This window comes from Mizuhopecten yessoensis, unplaced genomic scaffold (genome assembly GCF_002113885.1).
Source record: "Mizuhopecten yessoensis strain PY_sf001 unplaced genomic scaffold, ASM211388v2 scaffold7695, whole genome shotgun sequence".
Classification (NCBI taxonomy): Eukaryota; Metazoa; Mollusca; class Bivalvia; order Pectinida; family Pectinidae; genus Mizuhopecten; species Mizuhopecten yessoensis.
In genome coordinates this window covers 71,156-86,274 of record NW_018407176.1, presented here as the reverse complement: position 1 = coordinate 86,274, position 15,119 = coordinate 71,156, and the positions used below count along the sequence as shown (strand labels likewise).

General features: G+C 37.1%; 2 protein-coding genes across 2 annotated transcripts in view; both read right to left on the bottom strand.

Annotated features, from left to right (window-relative positions):
* Nucleotides 1–5,273, bottom strand: part of LOC110454143 — a 46,920-nt gene extending 41,647 nt beyond the window's left edge. Inside the window, exons 1-6 of the mRNA XM_021503520.1 lie at nt 5,051–5,273; nt 4,666–4,785; nt 4,057–4,173; nt 3,828–3,950; nt 3,248–3,367; nt 2,855–2,971 (exon numbers count right to left, since the gene is read on the bottom strand). Coding sequence (XP_021359195.1) covers nt 2,855–2,971; nt 3,248–3,367; nt 3,828–3,950; nt 4,057–4,173; nt 4,666–4,785; nt 5,051–5,273 — 820 coding nt within the window. The remainder of the gene's footprint in view (nt 1–2,854; nt 2,972–3,247; nt 3,368–3,827; nt 3,951–4,056; nt 4,174–4,665; nt 4,786–5,050) is intronic.
* A 122-nt stretch (nt 5,274–5,395) lies between these two features.
* Nucleotides 5,396–15,119, bottom strand: part of LOC110454142 (mucin-3A-like) — a 14,707-nt gene continuing 4,983 nt past the window's right edge. The window contains exons 2-6 of the mRNA XM_021503519.1: nt 10,666–13,102; nt 9,901–10,602; nt 6,478–6,845; nt 6,220–6,284; nt 5,396–5,549 (exon numbers count right to left, since the gene is read on the bottom strand). Of these exons, the coding sequence (XP_021359194.1) occupies nt 5,396–5,549; nt 6,220–6,284; nt 6,478–6,845; nt 9,901–10,602; nt 10,666–13,102 (3,726 nt within the window). The remainder of the gene's footprint in view (nt 5,550–6,219; nt 6,285–6,477; nt 6,846–9,900; nt 10,603–10,665; nt 13,103–15,119) is intronic.

Genomic DNA, 15,119 nt, shown 5'->3' with positions numbered 1-15,119 from the left:
ATGCCTTCAACCAAATATATACCAATAGGACGAGTGTTCTGTTATGCTCATGCCTTCAGCCAAATATATACAAATAGGACGAATGTTCTGCTATACTCATGTCTTCAACCAAATATATACCAATAGGACGAGTGTTCTGCTATACTCATGCCTTCAACCAGCTATATACCAATAGGACGAGTGTTCTGCTATACTCATATATACCAATAGGACGAGTGTTCTGCTATACTCATATATACTAATATTGCAAGTTTTCTGCTATACTCATATATACCAATAGGACGAGTGTTCTGCTATACTTATGTCTTCAACCAAATATATACCAATAGGACGAGTTTTCTGCTATACTCATGTCTTCAACCAAATATATACCAATAGGACGAGTTTTCTGCTATACTCATGTCTTCAACCAAATATATACCAATAGGACGAGTGTTCTGCTATACTCATGCCTTCAACCAAATATATACCAATAGGACGAGTGTTCTGCTATACTCATGCCTTCAACCAAATATATACCAATAGGACGAGTGTTCTGCTATACTCATGCCTTCAACCAAATATATACCAATAGGACGAGTGTTCTGCTATACTCATGCCTTCAACCAAATATATACCAATAGGACGAGTGTTCTGCTATACTCATGCCTTCAACCAAATATATACCAATAGGACGAGTGTTCTGCTATACTCATGCCTTCAACCAAATATATACCAATAGGACGAGTGTTCTGCTATACTCATGCCTTCAACCAAATATATACCAATAGGACGAGTGTTCTGCTATACTCATGCCTTCAACCAAATATATACCAATAGGACGAGTGTTCTGCTATACTCATGCCTTCAACCAAATATATACCAATAGGACGAGTGTTCTGCTATACTCATGCCTTCAACCAAATATATACCAATAGGACGAGTGTTCTGCTATACTCATGCCTTCAACCAAATATATACCAATAGGACGAGTGTTCTGCTATACTCATGCCTTCAACCAAATATATACCAATAGGACGAGTGTTCTGCTATACTCATGCCTTCAACCAAATATATACCAATAGGACGAGTGTTCTGCTATACTCATGCCTTCAACCAAATATATACCAATAGGACGAGTGTTCTGCTATACTCATGCCTTCAACCAAATATATACCAATAGGACGAGTGTTCTGCTATACTCATGCCTTCAACCAAATATATACCAATAGGACGAGTGTTCTGCTATACTCATGCCTTCAACCAAATATATACCAATAGGACGAGTGTTCTGCTATACTCATGCCTTCAACCAAATATATACCAATAGGACGAGTGTTCTGCTATACTCATGCCTTCAACCAAATATATACCAATAGGACGAGTGTTCTGCTATACTCATGCCTTCAACCAAATATATACCAATAGGACGAGTGTTCTGCTATACTCATGCCTTCAACCAAATATATACCAATAGGACGAGTGTTCTGCTATACTCATGCCTTCAACCAAATATATACCAATAGGACGAGTACTCTGCTATACTCATGCCTTCAACCAGATATATACCAATAGGACGAGTGTTCTGCTTTACTCATGACTTTAACCAAATATATACCAATAGGACGAGTGTTCTGCTATACTCATGCCTTCAACTAGATATATACCAATAGGACGAGTGTTCTACTATACTCATGACTTCAACCAAATATATACCAATAGGACGAGTACTCTGCTATACTCATGCCTTCAACCAGATATATACCAATAGGACGAGTACTCTGCTATACTCATGCCTTCAACCAAATATATACCAATAGGACGAGAGTTCTGCTATACTCATGCCTTCAACCAAATATATACCAACAGGACGAGTGTTCTGCTATACTCATGCCTTCAACCAGATATATACCAATATGACGAGTGTTCTGCTATACTCATGCCTTCAACCAAATATATACCAATAGGACAAGTGTTCTGCTTTACTCATATATACCGATAGGACGAGTGTTCTACTATACAAATATATACCAATAGAACGAGTGTTCTGCTATACTCATATATACCAATAGGATGAGAGTTCTGCTATACTCATGCCTTCAACCAAATATATACCAATAGGACGAGTGTTCTGCTATACTCATGTCTTCAACCAAATACATACCAATAGGACGAGTGTTCTGCTATACTAATGCTTTTAACCAAATATATACCAATAGGACAAGTGTTCTGCTTTACTCATATATACCGATAGGACGAGTGTTCTACTATACAAATATATACCAATAGGACGAGTGTTTTGCTATACTCATATATTCCAATAGGATGAGTGTTCTGCTATACTCATGCCTTCAACCAAATATATACCAATAGGACGAGTGTTCTGCTATACTCATGCCTTCAACCAGATAGACATTATAACACCATGTTTGCTGCTCCACAAATTTTGACGATTCTCGTAGGTTGTGTTGGGACGTCATATTTTTTAACATTTTAACTATCACATGGATTTTGAATGTGTTTTTTTAATAATATATATTAATATGTATAGCCTGTTACATTAAATTAAATATATATATCACTTAATACGTTATTTGTCAAAAATTGCCAAAATGTACGAGTGACAATCGAAATGTTCTGCCATTCCAATGTTGCTGCGTAGAAATGAGACCAGTTCCGACAATGTGTTATGTAGGTATGGCCTATGCGCAGTCGCGATCTGCTCTACTCTCTGCGGTCTGCTCTACTTGTCGCACATGAACCAACATAAGGTTGAATTACAAATAACTTGCTGTTTAATTCTTCAGACCAAAACAAAAATAAACGACGTGACATTTTTGCGAGCTTGGATATAAAATGGATGTGGATAACTCACCTTCACAGACGTTATTGATGTTGGTGTATCCAGTCTTACACGAACATTGGTAACTTCCTTTGGTGTTAAGACAGTCAGCATTGTCTCCACAAAAACCAGTTAGACATTCATTTATATCTAAACCAATAATCAACATGTTAACATGTTAACAAAGGATTCATTTGGTATTATCTAAATAACATCGTATACAAATCACAGTACTTTGAAAGAGTGTTTTATTTAGAAGCTGTTACTATAACGATTGGATTTATAGTATTTATTACAATCACAACCTCTTTATAATTTTATTCCTTTCATATAAAAACACAATAAAGCGTGTTATATATATATAATGATTGAATTCCGCAGGAAGAACAATAAAATGCAATATATGGAAATAGTGAATTGTCTGACCTTCACAGTGAGTGATCTTGTCTTGGAAGCCGTCTTCACAAACACATTGGTAGCTACCCACTGTGTTACTGCATTTGGAGTTAGAATGGCACGTCGCTTGACTTTTACATTCGTCTACGTCTGTAAGTGAACGATCAACAACGACTAGTCGCTAGAAATGTGAAGTGGACAACTCATACTGTTTGTTTACTTAAAAGCGATATCACGAGTTGTGAATTATATTTAACAGACGGCGATAGGTACAACCTTTGATTGTACATAAGTGATAACCAATAAGAAAAGAAGGGTATACTTTCCATTGCCAATCTGGTAGGAAGAGCAGTGGACAATTGACATTCTATTTAGTGTTTGTTTCTCGTGAGCGAGGTGATATTTCTCATAAAGATATTACATCAAATGAATCATTTGAAATAAATACAGATAGTGGACTGTGGAGGTATGGATTCTGTTCCATGCATGGATTTTGCTATTCAATGATCATTTTAATTATTTTCGCATATGAGAATATTCTTAACAAGAAATTACATGATTTTGAAGTGGATTATTTATAAACACGTTATCATTAATATGTAAATTTTACCTGCACATGTGTCATTGGCCTTGTTGAAGCCATTACGACACACACACAAGTGTCCACCGTCAATGTTCACACAGTCCGAGTTAATTGGACACTTGGCCGGATCATTCTCGCATTCATTAATGTCTGAAACAAAGTACAAAAAAAAAACCATAAAAATATGGATATTTCCGTAAGTATAGTTCGATTGTGACCATATTATGAAATTAGTTTTAGACTTTTTCTGACGTACCTAGGCATTTGTCGTCGACACTGACGAATCCATCGTAGCAAGTACACAAGTAACTTCCGTCGGTGTTGTTACAGTGGGCGTGGCCGGGACAAGGAAAGCTAAGACACTCGTCCCTGTCTGTTAACACGAAAGGCATTGGTACAGCATGTATCCTTACAATATACATCACTTAAACCGTGCATAGAGAGCATCAATTAAACCATCACCCATGTATGTGATTGTTAAATGTCTATTTTAAGCGAATAGAAAAGGACATTGTAACATTTTTTAACAAGTGTATCGGTCAAACTCTGAATCAAAAAATTATGAAAACATCTTTTGGCAAACACCACTTTAGTACTGTCGTTTACATTTCTTAGACACATATCAACATCCTACACAATATCTGGCATTGACTTACCTATGCACGCACTATCTAACATCCTATAGCCTGGGTGACAGACACACTGGTAGGTACCTGGGGAGTTGTAGCAGTGAGAATGATCTCCACACGGCCCTCCCAAACATTCGTTGATATCTGTATAATGATAACAGAGGTAGAGTATGCTGTACATAACTTTAGTATAAATGACAATGTTACTTATAAAGCAGAATATATATAGAACATACCTTCACAGCCTTCGGTCGTAACCACGAAACCTGGCTTACACTGACATGAGAAACTGCCTTCGTTGTTAACACAGTCAGAATGAGACGGACATGAGGAACTGGCCAGACATTCGTCCACATCTGTAAAAGAATATAACCTAGTTTTTATCTATGCATGGAAATAGTTGTAATACCAACGGCCATTGTTCTTGTATTTGATGATGTTCAATAATTGCCAGTACATTCATTAATTAAATAAGTAATTTCATTTTTGCAAACGAAGAGGTTATACAGTAAGTTAACTATGTACACTCATTATATATCCGAATACCTTATCGTGATACAGTTGAAACAGTTTTTAGTTCTTATTTGATAATTTTGTTGACAATATAGTACCACTTCTTACCTGTACATTCAGTACGGTTATAGAAGTAGCCCAGTTTACACCTACAAATGGCGGTACCATCCGCCATCTGACATACTGCATTTCCATTGCAGGGCCTTGTGGCGCATAGGTCAACCGTGGCACTCTGAGTTGGCGAAGGATCTTGCAGGTCTGACTCTATGACCTCCTTTGGCTTTGTTTCATCTAAATAATTAGAGCGGATGATGTTGAGAAACATATCCATTGTTCATGTTAAATCAAACGATCAATAACCAACACCAACGGTAGGAACACACAGAACTTCACGAACTTCTAAAACAAAGCAGAACGTGTACTAGCACATGTCTGATTGAATAATGCAATAAGCTACTTACCCACAAAGGATATGACATCCTCCTTCAACATCATAGACGGATAAACGATGTCTCCATAGGCTTTCTTTATGGCTTCTCGTAAGCTGTCTCCTTCATATTGTTTGTGACTCATGACGACTTCATACTCGACATTAATACTGCCCGGTCTGGTGTAATAATGCAATGCACATGTCATATTCAGTAAACGGTAATCTGTGTACGTCAAATATAGCCCGATGTGTCTTGTTAATATCGAAATCAAATTGATAATATATGTATTCTGGATGAATGCATCAAATGTTAAGATTGAGAAAATAGGGCTCTGAAGGACAGCCCATTAGATTTAAAATTATGTTACCTGTTTTGGTTAGTGAAAAGCGTAGAACTGAGTTGAGAATAAGAATATTTGAGAAGCAATTACAAAATGAAAACAAAATGAAATTCTATATCTTTGCAGATCCTACTTCATGCTAAGTGAAATATTACTGGTTAGAACTCGTCTTTTTTTGACAGTTTGGGAAATATATGTAGTAGACTATAAAAATAAACTACTGTGATTAGTTTGTTCAGTCATGTCTGGAGTTGAGGTAACCTGAATGCAATTAATATGCAAATCAATAATTTCTTGCGTGATTAAATAACTACCAGTGGTAAGCTAATTTTGATACAAGATATTACTGTGATGAGATGCATTATATATTTTTAACTTGCAAGTCTCATAATATACGAAAACACATTTGTCAAAAATGTTGTTTATTATTTACGCTTCGAAAATTACATGGACTATACAATTGTATAAAATATGCAATGAAGTTGAAAAAAAAATGAAGTACTTACGAAAAGGTGACAATAGTTATGCTGAAAATGTCTGCTATATGCGCTTCCCTGAACAATTGTAGGATCTAAAAAAAACATACGTTTTCATTTAGTTTCAATGGCATCGCATCAACATGATTTAAGATTTTTGGATTGTGTACTGATGATAACATTTTGGAAGACCAGACATATTATTGACTCGTTTATTAGTATCTGTACTACTACATTCGATGTTATTCTAATCCAAAAACAAAATTTAATATTCACATGAAAACTTACAAAAGCAATGATGGCGTGTTGAAGATCCCTGTATTCTTCCGAGTTAGGATCATCGTAAGCTGGATCCCACTCCGCAACCACAGACATTTCTGCTATGAAAATGGTCTGCGAATCATCCGCCGGAGAAAGAGTCCCAACAGTAAGTGTTAGCGGCTCCGTAACACTTGGACTTTGGCTCGTGGTCACTGGTCCTACCATTGTCGAAACAGAATCCGTTGGCGTTGTTGTGGTTTCTGGTTGGTCATAAGTTGTGGGCACTTTAGTAGCTGGTTCACTGGTGCTTGGGCTTTCTGTTGTTGTTTCAATTGTGCTCTGAGTCTCAACAAAACGTCCAGAATGTGTTGTTGAGGAAACACTTGAAGTCACCTCTGTAAAATTTACGCAACAAATGTCTATTACCAGGCTTTTTTTATTATTCATTTTCACATGATTTTTTTACATAACATGATACAACATATATGGTACATGATTGTTGTTAAAGCCCCTAAACCTTAAGAGTTGTTGCTATTAGTTGTTTTTCAATTCACTATGAATAAATACTTATCAAGCATGTACCTATATACAGAGACAAAAAAGTATACACACACAAACACACAGACACACATACACTTACAGTTACACACCCACACAAATTAGAATATAAATAAATGATAACTAAATAATTGGTATTCGTGACATTAGGTACACAGACAAAACTCAAATGCACACAAAAGACAAGGACATGGGAAACCTAGGTCAGAAAGATGTTACATTTAATATCTTTTAATTTTCAAATTTGCAATCAGTGATGTATTTGTGTGTTAATCTGTTTTTCATTTTTAATGTTACTTTTAGATATTAGAATTTTGTGAGCTTTTAATTTGAATTTGATATGTTTGTTTAGACCATTCAGATTGAGTTCTTTTTCAAGGCAGTTTGATTTATATATGTATTGTTTTATTGTTAGTAATATCAAGTTATCCAAGTTGAAATTTGCATATTTATCAATTTGCTTGCCAAAGATAAATTCTTTTTTATTAAATCGAAGACCAAGACTTTTAGCAATAATAATAATTCTTATATTTTCGATCAAATAAGATACCTTTTCACAATCCCACAATATATGTGTTATTGTTTCTGGATGAGTTTTACAAAAAAATGCACATATTATTATCTAATCTACCAATTTGAAATAAAAAATTGTTTGTGGTTAGAATTCTATGATTTATTCTGATTTGTAACCATTGTAGTTTGGAACTGATACAGGTATTGAAAGGATATTTGTATATATTTTTCTACGTATCTTGAAATTTTGAATCCATTTATTTTGGGCGGTGGGTTTAACTTCATTTTTGATTAATATGGTATATATTTCATGGGCTCCTTTTTACATCTTAGGATTAGCTTGAGATTTATGGGTATACTAGGTAGTATAATATTTTTTTTCTGAATCGAAATCTTGGCAGTTCTTCCTTAAGAACTATCCTATAACATTTTGCAGACTCTGATAAAAAATAGCACGAAATTCTTTTAAGCTGTATAAAGGTCTATCTTTTTTAATAATGTTGTGGATAAAATGTACCCCTTTTTTATACCATGTATTATTGAAGATAACTTTTCGATCTATTTTTATTTCAGTGTTAACCATATTTGATTTTCACTAATATTTGTTTTGTATATTTTGCTTGCATTGATAGTTTTATACCAGGCATCCAAAACATCTTTCCAAAATACATTTTTACAATTTTTTGATATTTCTTTCAATTTCTCAATTCCAATATTTGCTAATTTATGTTTATCAAAACTTCCTAGTTTTCTATATATCCGTCTGATCCAAATTGCTTTAAGAGCAGTTATGGAAGATTTTAGATGTATCATTTTAAGCCCCCCTTCTTCATAGTTTTTTTTATAATTATAACCCTTTTTACCTGATCGGGTTTACTATTCCATAAAAAAATTGTACGATGTATTGTTAATTTGTTTAATATATAAACAAATGATTAAACTGCGATATTAGTAGAGTTTTGATAACAACTATTTTACCTATTGGTGTAAATATTCTTTTGTTCCAGACCGATATTAAAAACTTCAGTTTTGCAAGCTTTTTGTCAGTTTGATAATTCTGTGTAGGTCTACATCATATTTTATGCCTAATAGGGTGAAGCGTGTACTTACCCATTTTAAGTCAAAATTTATAGTAAAAGTGTTTCACCGTATTTTTTGCTGCTAATCCATACTACCTGGGTCTTGGAGAGCTTTTAATATTTCATCTTAAGATTTGTTTGAACCATCTAGAATAACAGACGTGTCATCAGCAAATTGCGAAAAGAGGATTTCCTTTTCCCTGATAAGTATTCCTTTGATATTTTTTTATTATTTTTCAAAATTATTGATAGAATTTCAGCACATAAAATGAAAATATATGAAGATATCGGATCCCCCTGACGGCAGCCCCGTTCTATATTGAACATTTTTGATAGATTCCCCCCTATATTCACTGCGGAGTGTGTATTGTTCTGAAAAAGTTTTATCCATTTGATAATGTTCGGGTCAAAATTAAAATACTTCAAAGTTTTACTGATAAAATATATTACCAGGCATGATAGATTAGATAAAACATGACAACTCTATCTCCAGGTATAATTTATAAGTAACATATTGATTTCATTTTACTAGCAACATGTGGCCACAGTAGATTATACAACATATACCATCAATTAACCTAGAGACTGTAATGAGAGCAAATGCGCTGGATGCATATTCAAATGCTACGAATATATCAACTATATTTCGCCCTGATCACACGTGACACAGCGCATGTAACAAAAGTATTATAGAAACCGAGAAAGCTGCATTCTTTAACATCCTTTTGGCTCAATATCAAACATTATATAAAACACGAATAATTGTCTATAGTTTAGCATCAGATTCAATTCAAACGTGAAAAAACAATTCTGAACATATATAAAAACTTTATTAAAGGAAAACATTCTATATGTCAATAAGTAATCCTTCTCATAAATAGAACGTCGACAGAAGGAAAAGAAAACAAAATGTATAAAGACAAATGCATCGCTGTATTCAGCAGAGCGTTAATAGAAAGGAGGGGGAAACACTAAGCAATGTTTTTCATCAGTATAGCACAGATAGAAGGCATGGGATAGCTGCCGTAAAATATCTTAGACAAAGAAAATAATTTCTTTGAAAATACAATTTCAGAGGAATGTAGTCTATGGTTGTTGTTAATTGTTAAAAGCCAAAGCAGTTGTATTCATGTTATTGTTTTAATGTCCCGGACATATGTTGTGACTGTTTTTCTTATTTTTGCTTTTGACCGTTTTCATGGTAACTTCAGTTGCTCAACAAGCTATGTTGTTCTAAACATGCCATTGGTCACTTTGACTTTTGTAAATTATGTTTGAAAAGCATAAGTATAAGTTGTACCTGATGATGTGGATATGTCGTCCGCAACAGTTGCGGTTGATGTTTGGCCAAGAAGAGAAGAGCGGGATGGTTGGTCGACAATAGTTGTATTTCCTGTTATCATTGTTTGTTCCGTGACCGTTGTGATTGATGTGGTGGAAGGTAGGTCCTCGGGAGTTGTGATTGATGTGGTGGATGTTTGGTCATCGGGAGTGATGATTGATGTGGTGGATGATAGGTCATCGCGAGTTGTGATTGATGTAGTCGATTGTTGGTCCTCAAAAGTTGTGACTGATGTGGTGGATGGTTGGTCCTCGAAAGTTGTGACTGATGTGGTGGACGGGTGGTCCTCGAGAATTGTGACTGATGTGGTGGATAGTTGGTAATCAAGAGTTGTGATTGATGAAGTCGATGGTTGGTCCCCAATAGTTGTGACTGATTTAGACGATGGTTGGTCCTCGAAAGTTGTGACTGATGTGGTGGACGGTTGGTTCTCAAGAGTTGTGACTGATGTGGTGGATGGTTGGTCCTTAAGAGTTATGACTGATTTAGTGGATGGTTGGTCCTCGAAATTTGTGAATGATGTGGTTGATATTTGGTTATTGAGAATTGTGACTGATGTGGTGAATGGTTGGTCCTTGAGAGTTGTGACTGATGTGGTGAATGTTTTGTCAGCGGGAGTTGTTACTGTTGTGGGTGATGTTTGGTCCTTGAGAGTTGTGACTGATGTAGTGGATGGTTGGTGGCCAAGAATCGTGACTGAGGTAGTGGATTATAGTTCTTCGCGAGTTGTGTTTGATGTGGTGGATGATTGATCCCCGAGAGGTGTGGTTGATTTAGTAGATTGTTGGTCCTCAAGTGTTGTGATTAATGTGGTGGATGGTTGGTCCTCGAGAATCGTGATTGATGTGGTAGATGGTTGGTCCCCGAGAGTTGTGACTGATGTGGTAGATGGTAGGTCCCCGAGAGTTGTAACTGATGTGGAAGATGGTTGGTCGTCCTCGAGAGTTGTGATTGATGTGGTGGATGGTTGATCGAGGAGAGTTGTGTCTGATGAAGTGGATTGTTGATCCTCGAGAGTTGTGAGTAATGTAGCTGAGGGTTGGTCCGCGAGAGTTGTGATTGATGTGGTTGATGTTTGGTCATCGGGAGTGATGTCTAATGTGGTTGATGATAGGTCATCGAGAGTTGTGATTGATGTAGTCGATTGTTGGTCCTTGAGAGTTATGACTGATTTAGACGATGGTTGGTCCTCGAAAGTTGTGACTGATGATGGTTGGTCCTCGAAAGTTGTGAATGATGTGGTGGACGGTTGGTTCTTGAGAATTGTAACTGATGTAGTGGATGGTTGGTCGTCGAGAATTGTGACTGATGTGGTGGATAGTTGGTCCTCAAGAATTGTGATTGATGTAGTCGATGGTTGGTCCCCAAGAGTTGTGACTGATTTAGATGATAGTTGGTTCTCGAAAGTTGTGGCTGATGATGGTTGGTCCTCGAAAGTTGTGAATGATGTGGTGGACGGTTGGTTCTTGAGAATTGTAACTGATGTAGTTGATGGTTGGTCCGCGGGAGTTGTGACTGGTGTGGGGGATGTTTGGTCCTTGATAGTTGTGACTGATGTAGTGGATGGTTGGTGGCCAAGAATCGTGACTGAGGTAGTGGATGATAGTTCTTCGCGAGTTGTGTTTGATGTGGTGGATGATTGATCCCCGAGAGGTGTGGTTGATTTAGTAGATTGTTGGTCCTCAAGTGTTGTGATTAATGTGGTGGATGGTTGGTCCTCGAGAATTGTGATTGATGTGGTAGATGGTTGGTCCCCGAGAGTTGTGTCTAATGTGGTGGATGATAGGTCATCGAGAATTGTAACTGATGTAGTCGATTGTTGGTCCTTGAGAGTGATGACTGATTTAGACGATGGTTGGTCCTCGAAAGTTGTGACTGATGTGGTGGATGGTTGGTCCTCGAAATTTGTGACTGATGTGGTAGACGGTTGGTCCTCGAAAATTGTGATTGATGTGGTGGACGGTTGGTCCCTAAGAGTTGTGACTGATTTAGATGATATTTGGTTCTCGAAAGTTGTGACTGATGATGGTTGGTCCTCGAAAGTTGTGAATGATGTGGTGGCCGGTTGGTTCTTGAGAATTGTAACTGATGTAGTGGATGGTTGGTCCGCGGGAGTTGTGACTGATGTGGTAGATGGTAGGTCCCCGAGAGTTGTAACTGATGTGGAAGATGGTTGGTCGTCCTCGAGAGTTGTAATTGATGTGGTGGATGGTTGATCGAGGAGAGTTGTGTCTGATGAAGTGGATTGTTGATCCTCGAGAGTTGTGATTAATGTAGCTGAGAGTTGGTCCTCGAGAGTTGTGTCTGATGTGGTGGATGGTAGGTCCTCGAGAGTCGTGATAAATGTAGATGATGGTTGGTCCTCGAGAGTTGTGTCTGATGTGGTGGATGGTAGGTCCTCGAGAGTTGTGATAAATGTAGTTGATGGTTGGTCCTCGAGAGTTTTGATTGATGTTGTGGATGGTTGATTGAGGAGAGTTGTGATTAATGTGGTGGATTGTTGTTTGAGGAGAGTTGTGTCTAATCTGGTGGATGGTTGGTCCCCGAGAGTTGTGATTGTTGTAGTGGATGGTTGGTCCCCGAGAGTTGTGATTGATGTGGTGTAAGGTTGGTCCATATGAGGTTTGTCTGATGTAGTTGATGGTTCATCCCAAAGAGTTGTGATTGATGTGGTAGCTGGTCGGTCCTCCAGATTTGCGATTGATTTAGTGGATGGTAGGTCCCCGATTGTTGTGATTGATGAGGTGGGTGGATGGTCCTCGAGTTTTGTGTCTGATTTGGTGGACGAATGGTCCTCAAAATGTGTGACTGATGAAGTTGATGGTTGGTCTCGGATATTTGTGTTTGAGGTATAAAATGGTTGGTCCCCGAGAGATGTGATTGATGTAGTGGATGCCTGGCCAACACTGCCTTTGCTTGAAGGCGTTAACATTTGGTCCGTGACACTTGTGTCTGGTATTTCGTCCGTATGAGCTGCACTTGGTGTTTGGTCCGTGGCAGCTATATCTGATACGTGGTCCGTGATAGTTGGGCCTGAAGTTTGTGATGTCTGGTCCGTGAAAAAGCGATTTGATGTAGTTTGACCGATGCTAGCGGTGTTTGACTTAACTGATGTTTGTTCATCAATAGACATGACAGAAGAAGTTCCAGACTCTGTTTGCTGATAATCGACAGAAGTACTCGATGTAAGCAATACTTGGTCACCACTCTGTGTATGTATTTCTGTTGTCGGCACTGTGTTTGATCCAGTACTTGTCACTGATGCTACAATATATGAAAACGTTCACAGATAAATTTGAGAAAACAGTTTTACGCAAATTGTTCTGATGCAAAAAAATATGAACAATTAAGATATAAGTTTTTGTCTCGATTTTAATAAATCTAATTGATAACATTCAAGTCTTTTAAATATGGATGTAATTTATGATATCGTTCCTTAGGTCTATAAACTTGAAGATTGCCAAGTGTTTCATAGTAGAGGTTTCTTGTTGGTTTTGCCCGTTCTTTCATTGATCCTACATGCCATGAATTTCCGGAATTAGATGTGGTTTACATAAAAGGCACTTATATGAGAGTAGCTTTTGTTTATGTGGACATTCGTTTCCAAATTTAAAATATACATGGTCATAAAGGTGCCGATTTATTGTTGTAGACAGCATAGATCCGGTGGTGTCCCCAATATGTGATAGCTGCAGTTGCTCAGATTGTGAACTTTTGGACTCCACCATAGTTCACGGGAAAGTGTCTGTAGTGTCTAGAGCAGCTAAGGTCTGCGAGCCTTTGGACTCCGTCAAAGTAGATCGAAGAGATTCCGTGACATCTACATGAGGTTATAACTGTGAAAATGTGGATTCAGTTGTAGTTGAGGTTGTACATTGTGAGTTCAATAGTATACGAGGCATCTCAAGATCGGAAGCAGATGTCGTCGATGTGTCAACATTATTGGATCTTTCGAGGGTTGTACCTTACTTCAGAAAGTGTACGGTGTACTGCCGATGTACGTGTATCTACTGTAGCTAAAGTATGTGACGACTGTGAAGAAATAGATCTCATTAGAGTAGACGACGATGCCAGTGATTACCTAATGGTGTTGTAGGGGACGACGACGTTTCTACATATTGTAAAGCACTTGATATCGTTTATGGCTATAAATGTCGTTGCCGATGTAGAATGTGCAGTATTACAATAAATGAAGTGTCAACATTTGTCAAACAGTCATACGGGAACAAAGCATCAGTCATATATATGAAATACACGTACTACAGATGCAGAACGTTAACGTAGCAAACTGTCTTATATACAAGTTACATATATGCGGTACAGGAAGCAGGCAAACTAATATAATCCTTATCTCCTGTGTGATAGATAAAGTAGAATCTATCTTAGGGTAAACTTTTAAAAGTTCAGCGCGACGCTTTGTTTTCTGTTTTCAAAATGTTCACTACTATTCTATTTAAGCTTCTATTAAAACAAAATAGCATGTCGATGCTGAAATCCAAAAAAAGAATATATTTCGACTCACCATATGGCTAGTTCACCCATGTGAGACTCATCAGTGGAACTTAAGGTCAAAGCAATGAAAACTCATTGTGCCTTTGAAACTTAATAATTGATTCTTAAATGAGAACGTCATGTAAATTTTAGGAGACTATATTCTAGTTACTAGATTACGGCCAACACTGATAGACCACCAGCAGATTGATTGGTTTTGAAATGTGGTTGCCGGAGTCTTATAACACACTCTTCTGATATTCGGAAGTGTGCAACGGTACTGTATCCGTCAATATCCTTCTATCCACCCATGGACTCCATTTCGTAAACTTCCAATGACCGGAAGGAAATATACTGTATCTTTTAACTCACCGACATCTAAGCATATCCTTCATCATTTTACTACTAATATGAAGTCCGGGAAAGCGTGAAAACGGCTATTTACAATATCATATAATAATGCGATATCCAGAGAAAAAAAAAAGTGTGCCATTGTCCGATAGTCATTCTCCGATCATCTTTATCTACGATAACAAATCGTAACAGATAAAGTTATCGATGACGATGACGTAACAGGTGAAGTTGTTGATGATTTAGATGTAACAGGTGAAGTTGTTGATGATTTAGATGTATCAGATGAAGTTGTTGATGATTTAGATGTAACAGGTGAAGTTGTTGATGATTTA